We start from the raw sequence: 23,666 nt of genomic DNA on the forward strand, positions 1-23,666 counted from the left end.
TTCTTTCTATATAATCTGAGTGTTATGGCATTTAGGAAAACACAACTTTCTATATACACTGAATATACTGTTCTGAATAATATCTGTATACTGATATATATATATATATATATATATATATATATATAAAATTTATGATAACATAAATAAGTTCCTAGTATAACATATTTCTCTTACCTTATCTCTGAAAAGCCCTTACTGTACTCTAGCCCGATACCTGCAGGGCTCTCCACTCAACACCCTGAAAACCACATCCTCCAGAATAAAATATCAGTATTTTCTTACCTACAACATTTGTCATAACTGAGGGAAAGACAAATACTGAATAAAATGTCTTACCCTGAGATTGGGACAAAATCCAAATCAACTTTTCTAATGATCAGCTCCGACAGACTTGCAAAGAACTTCGCCAAGAGCGTCGTGGTAGCCTCAGATCTTCGATCCGACAAGAAATGGGCCCGGAAACAAAGAGAGAAGCGGGAGAGACCATATGAGAGAGAGAGAGAGAGAGAGAGAGGAGCATTGAAATTAGATAAAAATCCGAGTTTTTCACTATTTATAGGGCTAGATTTGTCGATGAGACATGTCACCTCGTCGACGAACCTTACCCCCTCGTTGACGAAATTCAGACTGCCCAAAAACCCCTCTCGGTATCTTCTCGTCGACGAAACTTGTTTTCGTCGACGAGGTCCTCTTATGCCTTTGTCGACGAATCTCCTGTGTTCGTTGACGAGGCCCTTGAAAATTCTCTTCCTCTTAACTATTCAAATAATATTATTATTCGGGTTGTTACATTACTCGTCGATCATAGAAGCTAAAATACTAGATTAGCAAGCTTTTGATTATCCAATCCTTTTCATATGATGTGCTTTTGTTTTCCTTATTGTTGTTTTCCTTTTGTAATCCGTTGATGCCTTTGTCTCGGAAGATTTTCTTTCATCAATAAAATGAATTAAGCATTTCATTATATCACTTGCATCATAAGTTCAGTTGCCAAATTTTGTTTGCTTACGTTTCATGCGGGAATAAGGAAAGTAACATTGCCAGTATTCACGAGCCGGAAAGATATGTTAATTTTGAAAATTTCATCCAAGAGGCAGAAGTAGAGAAGGATGAAACAATCGTTCTCACCTTATTGAATTCAGATGTTATGAAGAAGTATTTTACTCTCTAAGGAATGGAACGAAGTGGTTGTGTTGTTTCGACAATTACATGTCAGTTCATCACTTATGTTTTGATCAAATGATAGATGATCATCTTTGGCCAACTAGTTATCTATAAAAAGAACCAAATATTGATTTACCATTTGTTAACCTATTTGAACCTGATTATTAAACCAATTTTTCTTAAAAGTCAGTTCACCAGAAATTTAACTTGTGTTTGGATGCCTTAACGTTTGGCGAGTCGTTCGAGACAATAATTATTACCAAAAGGATGGTAGACCATTTTTCAACTACCCAAAAGAAAGGAAAAGAAGAAATCTCTTACAAGCCCTTTTGAACTTAAAAAAATTTCAATTCTTGATTAACCAGTCAAAGGATCACACCCCACACTTGGACAGTTTTAAAAAGATCAGTCCCAAATGAGGTTAAAATAAAATGCTAAAATGTCCTTCATGAAAGGAAAAACAGAAAGTGTAGTAAAAGAAGAATATGTAAGAAAAATAGAGAAAAAAAGAAAGAAAAATAAGCAACATGATTCATATGTGATCTTTGACTAGCGAATACCTGCGATGAGATTAATAAATTTTGAGCCTTATTTAAATATTTCTTTCTTTAACCCATACCCCTAGTCTACATTATGATTCAAATGAAAGTCCTAACCAGATTGGTATACATTGTTGTCTCAAATAATTTGTCAGACTCAATGTTGAGTCTGAACTACGTAATAACCTGATCCTGAAAAGGTATGTAGGCAGCTTGTTTAAATGACAAGTTCGATCAATATCTTGCAAAGCGCCTCAACTCTAACTGGGGGCATAAAACGTCATTATGAGATAGAATTTTTGAGCTTTAGTTTCCCTTTTATTCTGAAAACCTATATCTTTAAGCCTACGTTTTGTCTCAAGTCTTAAAGACCATCTTGAGATCAAAACATGGATTGAACTTGATTAAACTAAAGACAATAGTTAAATGAGAGATTTCCAGTGGTTTCATAGTAGAAGAGGAAAAGTGATCCTTGAAAAGACTAGGGCATTTGGTAAAAAGAAAGAATCAGTCATTCAATTGGATACATTAACATCAACGTCATATGACTTTTGAATATTTGTATGAATTTTTCTTGTGATAGTATTGAAACATGGTAAAACATTTATTTTGTGCGCGTTACCTTTTGACTTAGTAAAGTGATGTCCTAATTGCATAATCATTCTAAAAAAAAAAACCTTCTTAATCTTCAAAGTGTTAAAAGAGGATGGGTAGTCAAAGGGTTTCAAAATCATCAGTAGTTTCTATAAAGAAGATCTCTGTAAAGGAAGAACAGTCTAACTGGGGCAAATGTCATGTCAAGTTTTAGAGATCTGCTAACATCAGGGTCAAGATCAGTGACAAATAAATTCAACTGGGACAAATTCCGAGTTGAGTTTCAGTGGGACCTATTTAAGCACATTCTTATAAGATTGAAGTATGAAAACAGGGTCAAGATCAACTATAGATCCATTCAACTGAGGCAGATTTTGTGATTGAGTTTTATTTGTGCAAAGTGAATCACCTTCATGACCGGATGAATCAAGAAAATTGAGCCAAGATCAGTTACAGATCCATTCAAATGCGGTAAGTTTCATGTAGAAATTCAAAAAAATGGCCAAAATAAAAGATGAGGTTATTGATCATAGGCGCGCTAGGAGAAAAAATTCATGCATTGCCATGCATTTCATCCACCACCATTGTAATGACCTCAAATTCTTACCATTTTTAATATATATATATATATATATATATATATATATATATATATATCTGTGTATTAACATTCATACCTAAACAGCGGAAACACAAATCATACAACCATTTAGATTTATGCAAAACAACACCAGAATCCAATATCTACAAACCATAGCCATACAAAAATGTCCTTCTATCATCATCTACTCAAAAATATACCCAACTCTATCAAAAACTCACCCTAAATCAGGGTGATCAAACACTCACTCTATCCGCGAGCCTGATCTACTCGCTTAATTGGATCACCTGAAAAATGTTAGAGTAATGGGATGAGTCGACGCTCAGTAAGTGGAAATATGCTATTACTAGTGTGTGACGGCTAAGTTAAGAATACTTTTAAAAATAGCAACTAAATTGTAATGCAACAATTTGTAAAATACATCTTTCAAGCATGTCTATCTTTCTCAATTTAAATTATATTGTATCATCTGTATTTTCTACTTTTCATACTGATAATATCATACTATATTCATCATACACTGTAATACTGTATACATATACATAACTGTGCTTTATCCCTGAGACTTTGTACGTCATGATTTGACCCCTCATGATAGGGTTGTGCGGCCCATAGGCGAGACTTCATTTGGTCGGCCCTCCAGATAAGTCAATATACTCTACACTATCTCAGTCCGGCCAAACTGCATCCTCTCCTAGGCGTGGGACTGGCTACTACCTCGTCTAACTGGCCCCCTCTACCCAGCGTACTGGGGAGCTGCATCCTCTCCGAACACAGTTAGACGATACCCACATACTATCTGAGATATGTGGTTGTACTCTATCTGTATATAGCAACGGTACCGTGCTCTGTAACTGTATCTGTATTGTGTCTGTCTATAATCTTTCCACAGGGATCTGATACTATATACATATATATATATATATATATATATATTCTTTTACTGTTTTCGCCATGTTCCAAAATTACCATAATGCTATCTTTATGTACTGTATATATACTATAAAACTGTATACTGCATCCGTAGCATCTTGATGCTACCTTTGTATCTCTGTTTGTATATTCTGTATGTTATGGTAATAGGAACATGACATGCTAAAACTCTGTGTGTACTGTTCTGTATAAAACTGTAATATAAATATTGATCTGAATAAAACTGTATGCATGTATACATATATATGTATCTATCTGTTTCATGAAATTGTTCATAAGAATACTGTATATGCATGTAAATCTCTCTGTATAGTCTCTGTGAATACATCTCTATATCTACACCTGTATATTCTGTATAATTTCATATACTAAGAAGAACCATATAAACTGTACATACTGTCTACTTCCATGCATTCCGTATAGTATGATATATATTATAAAACCTATATAAATTACTTCATCTCATGAAAATCACTTAGGTCACACAATCATTTAAACTCATATTTGATAAAAATTGTATAATAAACTAGCATGAATATACATCTATAAAATCTTTGTTAACTTTATTAAAACTCCTAGCATAGCATATTTCTCTTACCTTAACTTTGAAAAGTCCCTATATAATGCTGGCTCTATACCCGCAGGATTCTTAATTCAACATCCTGAAAACACAATATCCTAAAACAAAATATTAGTATTTTTCCGCCTACATCATTTCCTATAACTGTCATAAGATCAAAATCTGGAAAAAAGACCTTACCCTAAATTTGGGATGAAATTCAACTTTGTTTTCCCAACGATCTGCTCCGGTAAACTTGTAGAGAACTCCGCCAGGAGCGTCGTGGTAGCTTCGGATCGTCGATCCGGCAACTGGTAGGGCCGGAATCGAAGAGAGATGGGAAAGGATTCGTAGAGAGAGAGAGGGGGGGGGGCATTGGTAAATGGATAAAAATCCTGGTTTTCAAATATTTATACTATCAGATTCATCGACGAGACATGTCACCTCGTCGACGAGTCCTTCATTAAATTCGTCGACGAAGCCCCATGTTCGTCGACGAAATTCAGGCTACCCTCAGAACTCCTCTCGGTACTTTCTTGTCGACGAAGCCCTGTGTTCGTCGACGAAATCCTTTATGCCCTCGTCGACGAACACAACTATGAGCTTCTTCTGTTTTTGCTTCCCTTTTCCTCTCTTTTAATATTTAAATATCGTTATTTTTCCGGGTCGTTACAACCATACATTTCATGCAGTACTATACATTTCATATATTGCATAGAAAAATAAATGAATACATATAGCAACATATCCCTGCATTCTAACATCACAAGTTAGCAACATACATGCATATAACAACATATCATTGCATTCTAGCATCACGAGTTAGCAACATGCATACATATAGCAATATATCCCTGCATTCTAGCATCACAAGTTAGCAACATGCATGCATATAGCAATATATCACTGCATACTAGCATCACAAGTTAGCAACATGCATGCATATAGTAACATATCACTGTAGTCTGGCATCACAAGCAGTAATAGAGCTTCCTTCACACTTGTCTTGTTGAATAAGTTTTTGAAATGATCATTTGGCATCCTGGACTGAGCAATTCCGGTTGTGCTAATATTTGAAACTGGGGCAACCGACCCCAGGCATACATTGATTTACCTAGAAACTGGGGTAGCTGACCCTAGATACACATTGATTTATTTTGAAATAGGGGCAGCAGATCCCAAAGACAAGTGGATTCATTCATTGAAATCAAGGCCCTACACCCAAGTGGATTTCCCCAATAGAGTAACCATTTTTCAAACTTTGGTTTCACACCTTATTACTGCTTGAAGTGGCTCGGATCCTCGTATCCGCTACGGCACAGATTCTTACATTCGCAGCAAGTCATTATTGTGTCTTATGGCTCAGATCATCGTATTAGCTATGACTCGGATTCTTACATTCGAAGTAAGCCATTATTATGTCTTATGGCTCAACTCATCGTATCCGCTACGATTCGGATTCTTACATTCGAAGCAAATCACCATTGTGTCGTATGGCTCGGATCATCATATTCGCTACGGTTCAGATTCTTACATTCGCAGCAAGTCAGCATTGTATCGTGTAGTTCAGATCATCGTATCCGCTATGGCTCGGATTTTTACATTCGAAGCAAGCCACCATTGTGTCGTATGGCTCGAATCATCGTATCTGCTACGATTCAGATTCTTACATTCGCAGCAAGTCATCATTGTGTCGTATGACTTGGATCATCGTATCCACTACGGCTCAGATTCTTACATTCGAAGCAAGCCACCATTGTGTCGTATGACTCGGATCATCGTATCCGCTACGGCTCGGATTCTTACATTCGAAGCAAGCCACCATTGTATTGTATGGTTCAGATCATCATATCCGCTGCGACTCAGATTCTTACATTTGCAATAAGCTATCATTGTGTTGTATGGCTCAGATCATCGTATCCGCTACGGCTCAGATTCTTACATTCGCAATAAACCATCATTGTGTCATGTGGCTCGGATCATCATATGCGCTACGACTCTGATTCTTACATTCCAAGCAAGCCATCATTGTGTCGTGTGGCTCGGATCCCCGTATCTGCCTCGGCCTGGATTCTTACATGCAGTGCAAGTCAATGCTGCATACTCCCCACTTGGATTCTTAGATTTAGTGCAAATCATCCCTAGTTGGTAGAAACAAACGACACTTGATTAACCTGAAAGCCATAGGTAGTTGTATGACCTGGCTAAAATAAGTATCTTTTATCTTTGCAGGCTTGTTGCTATAAAAACATAGGAAAGTTCCTATCGTTACATTGAAGCAACAAAGCCTACAAAGAGGGATAACTGTAGACACCCTATTTTTACTCGGACCAAATATAATAAAGAGTTTTTTATTATTATTATTATTAGGGTTTAGGGAAGAAAACTTATTAAAAGGCTTTTAGGGGGCACTCACACACACAACCGTGGGGGGGGGGGGGGAGACAAAAAAAAAAAGAAAAAGGCCTAGGCCTCTCATCTCTTCCCTCTCTTTTCCACGCACAGCCTCCCTTCTCGCCAGCCATCTCCATCTCGCAGCCCCTCACGGTCTCACTTGCAACCGCCACCCCACCTCTCTCTCTCTTTCTTCAATCTCTCTTCCCTTTTCTCTCACCGTCACCCTCGCACGCGCAGTAGCACACTTACCAAGCTGCTCCATTCTCTCTCGCCATCACGCTCACCATCTGCAACACTGCACGTCCTCACCCTCACAGCTTGAGAACCTTAACAATAGCCATGAACTAAGCATGACCACCCTCGCCACCAAACTCCGGCAACCGCACCTCCATCGGAAGCCACCCTCCAACTCCGGTAGTCACCCACACTGCTGCGCCCAGTCGTAATCACCATCACCACCTTCCACCCCGTTTCCGTAGCCACCTCATGGCTAATCTTCGACTCCTGCAAACTCAGCCACGACCCATCAACAACAGCAGCTCCGACGATCTTCCATCCAGCATCACCATTATGACAACCTCTTCTAGCCCCGTTCGCCAACACCCCCCTATCGCGAGTTCCTTGGTAAACTCCTCTCCATATGCACCCACACACACACATACACACTCACACAGAGCATGCATAGGTATATAAATAATAAATATATATATATATATATATTCATTTTGGTTTTGAGTTTCAAAATTTTAATTTTTTAATTTTTTTTACTGTATGTGTTGTGCCTATTGAATGGTTGAGTTTATATATGTATCTAATGTTAATTTATTTATTTATTTATTTTATTGCAGGATTTTTTTCCTCTTCTTTTGTAATAATGTATATTCAAGTATTATGTATACATCTAACCTCATTTTTTTTTTATTGCAAGATTTTCTTTCTTTTTATAATAATATTGATTCAGGGTATATATATAACGTTATTTCATTGCAGGAGTTTTTTTTTTTTTTTAGAATAATATTTATTTAGGTGCAATATATATATATATACATATCTGACGTCAATTTGTTTTTTTTTTATTGCAGGTTTTTTTCTTCTTTCTGTGATAATATTTATTCAGGTTTTTATTTTTAGGGTATTGACTATGCATGTTAAATAATGAATATATATTAGGATACAATATTTAACAGTAGATGTTGAGTAAGTATTATTCATACTCATGGTTATATTTATTCAGGGTGTTTGTCATTACGACATATGTTTAATGTTTAACGTTTATATGTTTAGGGATGTGTAGTATTTTTGGTGACCATACTGAATAAGTATATATTATTTTTAGAAATAACTCGTTTCCTTAACTTTACTACTTCCTTGCCCTCTCATTAGTTTCCATATTTTAACCCTAAGTTTGATTTGTTTCCCTAGTTAATGGTTTACAAATGTGTGTATTGTGCATATCCTTAATTGTATGTTAATATTAAAGATAACTATTATATTATTGAAACATGTATATTATTATTATTATTATTACCATTATTACGTTTATCATTATTAATATTATTATTATTGTTACTATTACTATTATTTATTGTTATTATTATATTTGTCATTATTATTAATATTATTATTACTAATATTATCATTATTGTTGACCTTATAGGTCACATCCGATTTTAATAATGACAAATACTCTAGTATTTGATAGCTTTCAAGTTTGTGTGCAAGTTTATATTAGCAAATCAATTGATGGCACACAAAGTAAAGCCTGAAGACCCTGAAGACTATTTCTTGTTGTAATTTATATTATTTGGGCCTGTAATAATTTATATCAGTCTATAATAATATCTGCATGTCATACATGTAGGTTTTGTAAGCTCAAAAATGACCGTAAATTGATCATAGGGACTGAATGACCTTAGGGCACACTTCAGTCGACCGAAGGTCAATCGACGCTATGTTTTTGGGAGACCTTAGTAAGACCTTAGAACCCAATACTAATGCACATATATCATATAGAATTTAGGAGTGTTAAATATAAATTGAATTGAATATTATAGGAAAATTTAAGAGAGCTGGGGTGGTCGAACCCTAGGAGTTCAAAATTCTTTGAGTGCCCGGACTGTTGAAAAGTCAACAGATGACCTAGCTCTCGGGCAATTGAACCATTTCTATGCGTATCTTCCACGAGTGCCTGAACCCTCTAAAAGGGACCCCTCACCAACTCGGGCTACTAAGGAATTTAGTTCAAAATAGGTCACGGGTGACCGAACACGTGCGTTTGGGCTACCGAACATAGTATCGGGCACTTGAACCTACGAACAAATGTTTCTGACTTTTGTTCAAGTTATCGAACCTACACTCAGGCCGCCGAAATGTTTTTAAGGATTTTTAAAAAAATGAGTCTGGTTGGGCGACCGAACCTCGATTCAGCCACTCAAACCTTGTCGGGTTAAAATTATTTTAACTAAGGTAAATACAAGTTAATTTGGGTTAATACTTCCTAAGCATTTTAGAACTTTTCTAATAATACTGAAGGTCCCAAACGATTATATTTTTTACCTTACCTATAAATATAGGCTCATTTGTGAGGATTAGTAACAATTAGCAAAAATCATTAGTGCAAAATCCTCTCTTTTTCAAAAACTCATTGCCCAAAATAATCTCAAATACTTATTCTCATGATACATTTTAGCATTGTGAGAGTTTATTGAGTGGACTAATGCTTATTAGAGGTTGCTTATACTCCCATTATTTTTCTTGATTGATTGTTATTGTTTTTAGGGAGTCAAGCAAGAGTTTTCCCATAGATTTTTATTTGATAAATCTAGTGTTGGGAAAAACTCATTAGCTTAAGGATCTTTGCATTGTTATTGCAAAGATTCCTATAGCTTGATTTTGTTGTATAAAATATTTTTAACAAGCTATTATTTTGTTTTTCAAACAGCTCTTGAGCCTACTTTCTTGAAGAAAATATTTTGAGTTGTTTTGAATATTTGCAGCATCTTTGAAACCCTGATTTACTATTGAGATTTGATATATATTGTTTCAAAGAAATAGCTTGATTAGAACACTCTTGATCATATTAGTAATAATACCTTGTTGAGTGTTGCTTGCACAAAATCACATCACTGACCTTACATTTCCTATATGGTTGATGTGTGATTGATTAAGTATACTGTGCGTATTGTAGTACATACCTGCTTAGTTGAGAAGCACATTTCCGTGTACGTCAAATTCCATATTTGTTGTATTTTAGGTGCAGGTCTGAAGAGGGAGACTAGCCCTGTAGAATAGTCCCGATCTGGCTTAGACCCGATTAGGAAAGCTAGGTGCGCTATCCTGGTAAGGTATGTTGGTTGAAGTCAACCCCTTGAATTGACCTAGTTGTAACAGGTGTCGCTCCACCCGTTAAGTGAGTGGTAGTGGAATCCTTGTACTAGTGTAGCCAAGGCGGGGACGTAGGCAGTATTGACTGAACCCCGATAACATATCGTGCGGTTTCTTTACAATTCTGCAATTTATTTACTGTACCTATATGTTTTATTGTGAATGATTGAGTTTATTTTTGCATAGATAGACCCTAGGTTGCGTCACACTGCTGATCTTGTTTAACCTAGGAAGAATTTAAAATACCCAAATCACCCCCCTCTTGGAATACACCAAAACTAACAATTATCACTATTATCATTATTATTATTTCTATTATTAGTTATTATTATCATTATTATTATTATTATTCATTTTTTGAAGTATAGGTATATTCAATTCCGTTATTTTGAGTATTTGTATTAATTTGTTATTATTTTAGTATTGTGATATTTTTGTTATTAAATATTTTCGATTTTTTCCCTATGATTGCAATAAAAAGGGTACAAGCTTTTTTAAACTTCACGTACCTCATTTATGAGCTTTAAACCCTATTATTTTAAGTTTTACATTTGAAAAACATTATTGTGATATTTGGTTAAGGTTATAGAGAGCTTTTGATTAATTACATTACAAGCACATTATCTTAAAATCAAAAATTTTACTCTCACATACACACTTTGACATACATACTGTTGAGAGTTAACACATTAGTTAACAAAATCTCACTTGAGTTTAATATCCTATCATATATAAGTGCATTAATTGATTAAGCATAGTGGTACATATCTGCTTAGCGTAAGAAGCACATTTTTTTGTACATAAATTTGATTATTTGTTGTATTCTAGGCGTAGACCTGAAGAGGGAGACTTGCCCTGTAAAAAGTCTTGAATTGGCTTTAATCCGATTAGGAAAGTTAGGTGCACCATCTTGGTAAGGTGTTGTATTCGATGTCGCTCCACCTGTGAAGTGAGCCCTTAGAGGAATCCTCTTACTTGTGAGCTTGAGACGAAGACATAGGCAGTATAGGCCGAACCCCGATAACATATCGTGCGTGTACTTTATATTTTCGCAATTTATTTTCTACACTTTCATTTTCAACATATGTATGTTACATGCCAGATTCATTATATGCTTCATATGTGTTGATTAGATTTACGATTAGTTAGACAGACCCTAGGTTGTGGTTTTACTGCTGCTGGAGTTTAGTTGAACGTAGACATAAATTTTTAAATACTCAATTCACCCCCTCTTGGGAATACATCAATTTCAACAATATGACTTAATGCTCAGATCGACCATAGACAAACCTTAAGGCAGGTCGACTAACGTTGGATTTTTTGGTTTTTAAATAGTCCCGGTCGACCAACCAAGTAACGTTTAAATCACCACGATTAACCGAACACACTGTAGGCTAGAAGTCAAAATGTTGACCATGTCTCGAGCGACCAACCTAAAATGAACATACCTTCCACGGTCGACCGAACCATGAAACATGGGTTTTCCACCTACCCCGGCCGACCGACCTTATGGGTCAAAAACACCTCACTCAACCGACCCTTATAAACCGGCAGACCAGCCTTATGTTCGAGCGACCGAACTTATGAAGGTTTGGCAAATTGCATTAGCTCAGCCAACCGATCATTACCCACAGCTAACCAAACCTATTTCTGAAAACAAATTGGTTGTGAGTGTTCGATCAACCGACATTGAAGGTTAGCCGACCGAACCTCTCAGGTTCCAAATTTTTTAAGGGATTAAATGTAATCAATTTTTAATTAAACGATTTGAAAAATACCCAACGAGTCCCTAACGGCCATATTTTTCTAAAAAACTATATATGTCCCTTCATAAGCTTAGATTAGTAATTTTGATTAGCAAATAATTTTCTCTCAAATATTTTTAATCTCTTATTAATCAAAATTACCCCACTTATATTTTTATTGCAAAATCATTGTTGGGATAAAATTTTTATATTCTCCAAACTCTCTTTATTTATTACTCTATAGAAAATCTTTTGAAAGAGAACATATACTTTTGTTTGGGCATTTTGTTTTTTTTTCAAAACCACTTACTCTCTCAAGCCTTCGCTTTTGTAAATCAATCTTTGAGAGTAAGATTAAAGGTTTTTCACATTATTTTGCTTTGATAAATATTTTTGTGGATAAATTTTTATTTGGGTTTAAATCTTTACTGTGCATACATATACATTATTTTTCAAAGATTGAAAATGTTATTACGAGAAAAACACCCTTAATCTCTGAGCAATATTTTATATCATTAGAGTGTGCATTTTGAGCTTAAACATGTATATCTTTACTAGTATTTTTTAAAAGCATTTCATATATACAAAAAATATTTTTATTGCACTAGTTAGGTTCATCCCGTAAATTGAATAGGAGAGTTTCCACCCCGTAGGGGGGACCAATTAGTTTCAGCCCGAAAATTGAATTAGGGATTTTCCGCTCCGTAAGAGAGACCAGTTCGGCTCAACCTAATAATTGAACTGGAGTATTTCTCGTTCTGTAAAGAGAGGTGTGAAGGTTGGGGTCAGCCCTATTAATTTGACTTGGGGTTTACCTGCCCCCGTGAGGAAATGTTGTAAACAGCTTCTACTCTCTCCGTTTAAGTGAGCAGAAACAGTGGAATCCTTGGGAATATGTCCAAGGCGAGAAGATAGGCTGATTCGGTCGAATCTCAATAACAAATATCATGTGTTCCTCTTTCCTTATCTCATTTAATTTCTCCACTTTAATTTTCATACGTATATGTTTGTTCATTTACAGTTATAATCATTTGCATGCACACATTCAATTTAAATGAGATTTGCGGCACTCATGTATGTATGTATTTATTTTTCAATTTTTTTACAAACACGTGTATATTTTGAATGAAATATGATATGTGGTGAATCGACGCTTACTTTAAATTAACCAAAAAATTTTGAAACCCAATTCACCCCCTATTGGAATCATACTAATTCCAACATTTTGAAATCCCAGGAGATCTTTGAAATTTTTTAAAAATATTTTAAAAAATATATTTTTTTTGGGTCAAATCTCTCAAGGAGTAGTGTGCTTTGTCCATAAAGATATAATTATATATGATATGATGTTGATGTTGTAGGCTCAACCATCAGAATTGATCCAAGGTCCGACCAATCCAATGATTTCACTAGATTGGCTCACCTAGTTTTCAGAATCATAGAAAATATGCTATCAATATTTTAATAATTATAATAATAACTTGGTGACACTGTAATCATCTAATAAGGCTTCACTGATGACATAACAATTAAATTTGAAATTTCATGTCAAGTAAGAAAAATAAACACAAAAAGAGTGCTTATATATATATACATGCTATATCCATAAGTTAATTTAACTTGGAATCCATATAAGTAGATTTATGTTCGGACCGACAGTATTCTTTATTTCAGAATTAAAGGACTTCAATAGATGTGGCAGTGAAATTTCATAGAAAAATTACTTTCTTTTTTTGGCAATGAAAATTTTGGGGTGAGACTTTTGTTTCACTAAAATCTTTAGGTCCAGCTTAGAATTTAAAAATCTTAATAAAAGAAATTAAAAATGTAAAGAAGTCCACTTCTTATATTTGTTTATAAAATAAAAATGAATGAAAATATGAGTTTTAGGCATCATTTACATTTTTTTTTTTTAATTTTTAACCACATTAAATAAATATTTGTTTTTAGTAATACTTGGTATATAGGGAAAATATAATGAAAAAATTAAAAAAAAAAAATTTTGTTTTTCTTTTCTTTTCCTTGATCAAAACGGACCGTTAATGGCTGTGAGAATGAAATTTTATACCAAAACAAATTTTTTTCTTTGGGCTATGAAATTTTAGGGGTTGGAGATTTTTGCGGATTAGCAGCAGCCTGACATTTGGTTTCATGGATAGACATAAGAGTCCATCCGATCGACAGCGTCCACTTTAAATTATATGGCCCAATTTCTATTGTTTGAAAAATAAAGAAATCCGGCATTGGCACAATTTTAAATGACGGACTGCTTCCTTAGTTAGTGTATAGTAAATGAAGAATGGGACCTATTGGAAAATGACACAGTTTTACAAAATTATGTTTAATGCTACAACTATCTTTATCCTCAGGGAAAGGAAGAAAAAGACATCTCGCCATAAAAAGCAACCTCTAATTTATGATGTTGAAGCCTGAATACTCTAAAATGGCAAAACAAGACGTTGAGCCTGAAGACACGTATCAATTGGCCGCTATCACTTAGTTGGAACCTTAATGGAAGTTTAAGAGTTTTAAAAACTTAAAATTTTAAATTTGAACTTGAAGTTGTGAAGAATTAAACAAGATATCATATAAAATTATATTCAAATTCATCCTAAATCAATACTTTCAAAGATAACGACAATGAATTCAAGAAAAATAAATAAAAAAAAACTACCCTCTCATGTTTGGTTATTGAAAAATAAAAAAAAATAAAAAACTACATATGTAAAAAATAAAAATAAAAAACAACTGAATTTATGTTTTATTCTTATTAATTTTTAGGCCCTAAAATTGTTTCTTTTTATTTTTTGCTTTTTCAAAAGAGGAGAAATGCATTTTTTATCTTTTGCTTCTGTGTTTTTACCACCACACCCAGATCACATTCTCTGATATCATTCAATACTGACAACGGCCAGGAGAGCTTGATAGTAGGCCTTTCCAAACCACCTCATTAAACAATGTGAGCTTTCGATCAACTGAAGCATACTTTTCCCAGAGAAGAGTAGAGAGAAATTATTGGTATCTTAAATGACACCCGCACTAAAAGCCATGGACGAGTAATTTATCATTTACTGAAAAAAAACGATGAGTGGTTGGAAGGGCATAGAAAGCACAGAGCACAAGGGCAGAACTTAATTGGGTTAGATGTGGCAGACTTTTTATCTTGAGTTCTCACTTGCTAAATTCAATGCATGCACAGCTGCCTCTGTACCATGTAGTATTTAGGATCTCGAATTCAGGCATGATCCTTTAGAACATTCATTTCCCCTCATGTTTATAAAATTTCCCACTCAACAGTGATCCCTCACTGTAAAAAATTGATGAGACATCCCTCTAATGACCTAAAAGCCTAAACTGGCCCCCATCCAACCGCTCCAGGTCTATATATATTTAACAAACTTTAATCCCAGACAGTGCTTGAAGCGTAAGTCCATCTCTTCGCACCGGTGCCATGGAAATCTATGGCAAAAGAGCCCCTAGGAGCATCATGGATGAAGAAAGAAAAAATATACATTTAGGCAGGAGAGTTTCCTTTGGAAGCTGTCAAAATACATCGGACTCCACTTGCCACATTGCTTCAGCAAGAACATCATCTGCTTCCGCATCATCGATCCCAATGTCACTTATGAGTCCCGAGACGCCATGGGCACTCTCTCCTGCACACTCATCTCCCTCTCCAACTCTTCTCTACCATTGTTTGGCTTCTGTCCACCGCCATGAAGGTAACATCTTATCTATTGCAGTCTCAAGAGATTTCATATTGACAGGCTCTGAAAGTAGTCGAATTTATGCATGGAAGCAACCGGATTGTATTGAAATGGGCTATATTAAAGCGAATTCTGGAAAAGTTCAAGCCATCTTGGCATGTGGGAACCTGCTCTTCTCTGCTCATAATGACTGCAAAATTCGTGCATGGGATGTCACACTCAAAGAAAATTTTCGACCAAAGAAGATTGCAAGCTTACCTCGAAAAAACTCGTTCTTACTGTTTCCAAAGAAGAATACCAATCAACACAAAGATTCCATCTCCTCCATTGCTTACAACCATGTTGAGAAGATTTTATACACAGGCTCATGGGACAAAACTGTAAAAGCTTGGAAGGTCTTAGAAAATCGGTGTATTGATTCTTTCATGGCTCATGAAGGTCGAGTTAATGACATTGTCATCAATCAACTAGATGGGTGTGTTTTCACCTGCTCCTCTGATGGCACAGCAAAGATATGGAGAAGAGTTTATGGAGAAAGCTCACATAATCTCATCATGACACTGAAATTTCAACTCTCTCCAGTCAACGCCTTGGCATTGAGCTCATCACACAGCACTTGCTTCCTCTACTCTGGCTCGTCAGATGGGCTTATAAACTTCTGTGAAAAAGAGAGAATGTCCAACAGATTTAACCATGGAGGATTTTTAAAAGGCCATAATCTTGCAGTTCTTTGCCTAGTAACAATAGGGGAACTAATCTTTAGTGGTTCGGATGATGCAACAATACGAATATGGAGGAGAGAGGAAGGAAACAACCTCCATTCATGTCTTGCTGTCATGGAAGGACATCATGGGCCAGTGAGATGCTTAGCTGCTTCTTTGGAAAGAGAGAATACTGTTCATGGACTGTTAGTTTATAGTGCAAGCTTGGATCGAACATTTAAGGTATGGCGGGTTAAGGTGCTTCCTACTGAGAAGGTGAATTTTGAGGAGCCAGAAACAAATTATCAGCAAACAGAGATGGCGGAGTTCGAAATGAGCCCAGTATTATCACCTTCATGGGTGGAGAAGAGGCTTCAAGCCAAAAATTTTCAGTAGGGGCGGCAGGGGGGGGGGGGGGGGGGTGGGGAATGTATTGAGAATCTAATCCAAGGTTCTAGCGTAACAAAGGTAGCTTATTTTGTGCCCAGGAACTGTTTAAGAAATTTAATCTTAAAATGAATAGTCTACTGGTGTATATATTCAGAATTTGATATTAGTTTCTTGGAATATGCTTTCCCACCCTATGAACAGGGTGGTAGGCTACATTGACTGCTTTATTTATATCTTTTATTATTACTAGCAAATTTCTTACGTGCAACTTTTTCAAGTGAATAATGTTGATTAAATATGTTTATTATTAGTTCTATAAATGAATATATTTATTAAATACAAGAACTAAAGGTCACATTGTAGTATATATTATTTTTTCTTTTGGTCCAATTTATAGTGCTTTTTTTTCAGTTCATTTGATAAAAAATTCATGAGTTAAAGTAGAGCTTTCTAGTTTCATAATTTTTGGTTTTAATAAGATATCCTTTATGCACAATGCAAACTTGTTTAATCAATAATACATTGGAAGATAAGAGATTACCACTTCAGTTAAAAGCTTACCTGTGCATACCAGTTGCATGTTGAGAGATAACAAATGATAAATAACACCCATAACATGGAATAAGATATTTTTAAAACACATACAATAAATGCAGGCAACAAGATTAGAACCAGGAACCTCCTGGCAACCATTACTCTGATACCAAATTCAATTACCTCTCCACCAAAAAGTTAAAGCTGTTAGATTGTGGACCAACAATGTATATCATGCTTAAAGAAGAATAATGGCATTGGCAACTAGACTTTGGCAATGTGAAGATATTTTGTTTAAGAAAATTTAGAAAGGATAAAATTGGTCAAATAAAACAGCATACTTTTTTAGACCTATTTAAGGGTATTTTTGTGTAAACAAACATAAAAAAATAAAGACATTTTTGTCAAACAATGTTTTACACACACTACACATTCATACTTCTATTATTATTGTTGAAGAATTGGGTAAAATGGAAGACCTAGGCACAACAAGAGATCTCTCCCTCTATTTATAATTAATGTCAAGTACATACCAATGACCGAAAAACTTTATAAACTCACACTTACCAACATAACGCTAACAGATACTAATAATTCTAATGACCATAATAACAATTAATGCTCCCCCTCAAGTTGGAGCATAGATATCATATGCTCCTAGCTTGTTACATATGAATTTAACATAAGCACTCCCCAAGGCTTTCGTGAATAAATTAGCAAGTTGCAAATCAAACAACTAATGAATGATTGTAGTTAGCCTGTGCACAAGTTTCTTCGAAACAAAGTGACAATCAACTTCAATGAGTTTTGTCTGCTCATCGAAGATCGGGTTGAAGTCAATATGAATAGTAGCTCAGTTATCAAACATCAACTTCATAGACAGAGAATGTGGAAAACCCAATTCTTTCAACATGTTTTTCAACCAAACTAGTTCACATGTAGTGTGAGCCATGGGCACTACTATGGTTAGGCATGTTTCTTACTCTTTCGAGAGACCAAATTACTAGTAACAAAGATACAATACCTAATTGTTGATCTTCTATTGGAAATTGACCAAGCTAATTTGCTTTTATATATCCCTAAATATAAGTGTGATCTCAATCTTGATATAAAAGACCTCTCCCAGACGCACCTTTGAGATAGCTCAAAATGCAAAATAACTACATCTTAAAGACTTTTTCTCAAGGAATCAAACTAACTCACAATACTTACTACAAAAGAAATATCCAATAAAGTGACTAAGATGATTCAACTTTCCAACAAGTCAATTGTACCATCCTATGTCAGGCTACAAACCACCCATATCTATCTTACCATTAGGATCCATGGGTGTATCAACATGTTTTTGGATCCTGACAACCCAATCTTATCTAATAGATCAAGAACATACTTCCTCTATTACAAGTGTTCCGTATGAGATGTAGATACTTCTATACCTAGGAAGTAGTTCAGTGGTCTCAAATCTTTGGTCTAAAACTTAGTCTATAGGAAATGCTTTAGGTCGTGTATACTTTGATACACACCACCAATAATCCCAATATCATCGACACACACACACACACACAAAAACACTCATCAGTATTCACAAAATCATCGACATAAACGAAAAAGAATCTGACAAAGTGATATACTGCACAACATTGGAGGCCAAACTCAAGTACTATAGTATTAAATCGTCTAAACTATGCTCCACGAGATTGTTTTAAACCATATAATGATTTTTTGCATAGATGCACCCCATTGAGCAACAAACCTAGGTAGGTTCCTCCATATAGACCTCCTCCTAAAGATCGCCATGTGGGAAAGCATTCTTCACCAATGTCACGTGATGGCTAAGAAGATGAACAAGCGTGCTTTAGTAACTAGATAGACTGTGTCTAAATAAATCAAACCATACACTTGACAATATCCCTTAGCAGCAAGACGAGCCTTCAAACGAGCCATGACACCAACTGGATTGGCATTCATAGCATACATCCAGAGACAAACAACCAGAGACTTATCAAGAGGTACCAACTCCCAAGTATCATAATCTTGTAGCACATGCATCTCTTCAATCATTGCAGTCCTCCACCCATAATCGAGTAGGGCTTTAGAAATAAATTTTGGAAGAGCAACAGAAGACAGAGTACTAGAAAAATTGTGATACATGGGTGAAAAAAAATCATAAGAAACAAAATTTGAGATTGGACGTTGGGTAAAAGTGTGTTTACAAAATCTAAAGGGTTTTTGTGTTCCTGTACTGGCAGTGTAATCCAGGAAGTTTCCAGCAAATGTTGTGGCTTCCGGCAGCTGCTGGCTGTTTTTCAGGCCAATCACATATGGTAGTGCTGGCAATTCTCCTATGATGGTAGACAAGCAGCGGATTTATGGTCATAGGCTTCGGTTTTCAGGGTGGCTGTGGCAATACTCATGCTTACCAACATAAGGCTACGGTTTTCATGGTGGCTGTGGCAATGCTCAAGTTTACCAACATAACACTAGCACATAGCAATAATGATAAATGACCAAACTGACCATAAAAAATTATCTTGCATGCTAACCAATCAAAATATATTAGAATTTAGAACCAGTTTTTAATAATTCAAGCTTCAATACAATATATTGCAGATAGGCAGCCATATAACGCTTTATCCTTGGATGCTTGTCTTATGTGTTTGAACAGGTCAGACTTCTTGGACCATAGTTGCTTGCTGCTTGTTGAATAGACTGTTTAGTTTCTTCGTTCAGAATTGGACATCTGAATTCTCTGGAGTGCTGCTTACATCTTTTAGAGGATTTGGTAAGAACAAGGATGCTAGAAGATTGTGGACACCTGCTCTCTTTGTTGTTTGGGGAATTTGGTTGGAACGAAATGACCATGTCTTTAACGAGTGGTCTTTGACTTTGCTTTGGGATAAAGTTGATTTTCTCACTTTCCTTTGGGATTTTTATTCTGATTGCTTCAAAAGGATCAGATTCTCAGATTTTCAGAGGGTCTGGCTGGCAGTATTACAAATGATGTTTCATTATTCTTTTACTTCTCCTTTTCTTTTGCTCCTTAGAAGGATACTTTATCCTTTGCCTGGTAATTCTTTTCTCTCTTCAGAAATTTCTTTTTCTATCAACAAATACTTCAAGCTTCAATAATCGCCTACTACCATCCTGTGCATTGGCCTGATTCCTCATACTCCTACAGTGCAACTTTGACAGCACTGCCTAAGCTCATATAAAAAAGGACATGATATGTACCGTTTAAATATAGCAATCCTTAAGAAAATACAAATGAGAGCACCAAACTGGGCCTTAGTTGTATTACAGATTACAGTGCACAAATACAGGCATAAAAAATTAGACTACATAGTGTGCAGCCTATAAATTCTGCAATCTGCATTGAGGGGCTTTTTTGGAGAAGCAATTTCTTGATTAAGTGATGGGGATCACACTCAGCAACATTTTTATGTCTACTACAGGCAGAGACATAATATAGGGTCTTTATGATTATCTAGGGTTTCTATGATTTAAATAGTTTACAATTATGTGCTGGGCTATTTTTTAAGGATTTGATATTTTCTAGAGATTGTTTCCTCATCTAGTAACAGGAGAAAGCCTATTTAAAGGCTTGATGTATAACCATGAAAGGCAGATCTAAATATTGAGAATTACGCCTTAAACTGAGTCTTGCTTCAATTTTCCCTCACTTTATTTTTCCCAATTATGTTATGTTCTTCTAGTTTTCTCTTAATTTTCTGTCATTTTCGACCTGACTCTGTTTCCAATCAGTCCTGCACCACAAAGAACTTAAAATATCTAAAGCTATCTTTATTTATTTTCGATAAAAAAAAGAAATGTTAAGAAAGAAAAGGAGTACAATCAATAGCGGAAAATAAATCCTCAAAATAAAAATAAAAAAAACTAAAAAACAAACCTAACATTGGGAAAGAAAGGCAACAAACAAAACCAACGCAACGGATAAATCTTTCCTTGCCAATAAACCAGTGAAGAGCACAATATCCAACAATGACAACCAATAATCGCAGCAAAATATTCAAGTAAGAATCTGCCAGAAGCACACGAAAAATCACGCCCAATAGAGACACAATTTTAATATGAAAAACCCCTTCAATGTGAAGGGTAAAAACCACGGGGCCTAAGAGACCCAATAAAAAAACTCCACTATAATTTAAGGGGCAAGTTTACAACAACTCAAACACCACAAAATACCCACAAACATAGAGCAAAGACAAATCCCCAAACACACACAGATATATATATATATATATATTAAGAATCACAAATAAATAGCAAAGAGTTTGCAAGAGATCACCCAAAACGCAGTGCTGTCAAAATTTCAGCAAAATTGGACCACAAATGACCCTCCGATCGACCGCTTGATAAAAAATGCTCTGATTGAAATTATGAAATTCTGCAACTCCTCGCTATTTCAAAAAAAGATGAAGCCATTTATTTATTTATTTTGCCTCTCTCCACCCATGCCTTATAAATAGCCAGCCCTAATGGGCTTCTAGAAATAAAAACTCGGGCCCCTTTTAAAAATTGGGCTGGACCTAACAAATCTACCCCTCCAGCCCATGAGAGGAACGAGACACTTCAACAAGCTTATCACTGATAATTGACGTCGGCCGTCTTGGAAAACAGCTCAAGTTTCTCACAAGGCACCATCTTTGTCATCATATCAACAACATTTTCATCCGTGTGAATTTTTTCAAGTTCAAGCAACTTAGAGTTCAAAACATCTCGAATCCAATGACATCTCACATCAATATGCTTTGATCTACCATGAAAGGCTGGATTCTTACCAAGATGAAAAGCATTTTGATTATCACAAAATAACACACCTATTCTGAGTGAACCCAAGTTTACGCACAAACTCCTTCATCCACGTCACTCTTTGCATGTCTCAGTAGCTGCAATGAACTTAGCTTTTGTAGCAAAGAAAGCAACACATTTTTGCAATCTGGATTGCCAAACCACAACTCTCCCTGCAAAGGTAATCAAATAGTTTGAAGTAGATTTCCTCGAGTCCAAAGTCCAGCTATGTCTGAATTTGTATAGCCAACGAGCACATGTTTTCTAGACCCATAAAAAAGTTTCAAATCAGTAGTGCCACGAAGATATCTCATAATCCACAACAAAATAATAAAGTCATCATCAGAGAATTTTTAAACAAATAAACAATGATAAGATGTAGTCTTCCTGTAGCCTTGTTGAATCATAACAGACTCGAACTTCTTGTACCATTGCCTAGGAGCATGTTTCAGGTCATACAAGCTCTTCTTCAATCTACAAACATAATTCTATTTTCCTTTCACCTTAAAATGCTTCATATAAATTTCCTCCTCCAAATCACCATGGAGAAAAGTATCTTCACATCCATTTGCTCATCCTCTAAATCAAGACTAGCTTCCAAGCCCAAAAGAACACGGATTGAAGACATTTTCTCTATTAGTATGAAGATATCCTCAAAATCAATCCCCTTTTTTTGAGTAAAGCCTTTGACAACTAATTTGACTTTGTATTGTAGTTGTGAAGTATTATCTTCATGTTTTACCCTATAAACCCATTCATTCTTCAATGTTTTCTTGTCTTTGGGTAACTTGACAAGATCAAATGTATGATTGTCATGTAGAGACTTCATTTCATCTTTCATTTCTTCAAGTCATTCTTCTTTCCATTCACTTTCCATAGTCTCTTCATAACAATCAGGTTCTCCCCCATCAGTCAAAAGTACATACTCACTAGATGAGAACCTAGTAGAGGGAGTTCTTTCTCTGGAAGACCTTCTGAGTGGAGTTGTAGGTTGTTCAACAACTGGCTCTGACTGATTATCAACAATTTCATGCATAGGGGCATCTTCCTTATTTACAACTTCATGATATTCCTTAACATGATCATTTTGAACATCTGCCTCCACATCTTCCCGATTACCAATCTCAACTGCACTAGACAAATCTATAAGAGGAGATGGATCCAAGTCAATCAGGCATTCAGGCAATCACTACCCTGAGACTCTGAATTCTCTATCTTGTCAATATCTTCAATGGTTTGATCCTCCATGAAGACCATGTCACGACTTCTAACAAGTTTCTTCTTTCCTGATCATAAAACATGTAGCCAAATTCATCTTGACCATAACTAATGAAGATACATTGCCTTGTCTTGACATCTAACTTAGACCTCTCATCCTTAGGCACGAGTACAAAAGCTTTGCATCCAAATACACGCAAGTGGTCATAGGAGACAACCTTTCCCATACCAAACGCTGTCAGGAAGATTAGCTTGCAACAATGGGAGATAGATTAATCACATATGCAACAGTATATGATGCCTCACCCTAGAATGATCTAGGTAGTTTTGCTTCTGAAATCAAGCTTCTAACTCTCTCTACCAATGTTCTGTTCATCCATTCTGCTAA

General features: G+C 35.6%; 1 protein-coding gene across 7 annotated transcripts in view; it reads right to left on the reverse strand.

Annotated features, from left to right (window-relative positions):
- Window positions 1-23,666, reverse strand: part of LOC131157165 (uncharacterized) — an 87,478-nt gene that overhangs the window by 8,038 nt on the left and 55,774 nt on the right. For 2 of the 7 annotated variants that reach the window (XM_058111106.1, XM_058111110.1), the window contains one exon: window positions 20,321-20,423. The exons of 1 other annotated variant lie outside the window; for it this stretch is intronic. In XM_058111106.1, the coding sequence (XP_057967089.1) occupies window positions 20,336-20,423 (88 nt within the window). In that variant the 3' untranslated portion in view covers window positions 20,321-20,335. Of the gene's footprint in view, window positions 1-20,085; window positions 20,424-21,922; window positions 22,325-23,666 lie in introns of those variants that run through there. 4 more of the 7 variants (XM_058111109.1, XM_058111104.1, XM_058111107.1 and 1 more) reach the window with 4 other exon arrangements.

This window comes from Malania oleifera, chromosome 6 (genome assembly GCF_029873635.1).
Source record: "Malania oleifera isolate guangnan ecotype guangnan chromosome 6, ASM2987363v1, whole genome shotgun sequence".
Classification (NCBI taxonomy): Eukaryota; Viridiplantae; Streptophyta; class Magnoliopsida; order Santalales; family Ximeniaceae; genus Malania; species Malania oleifera.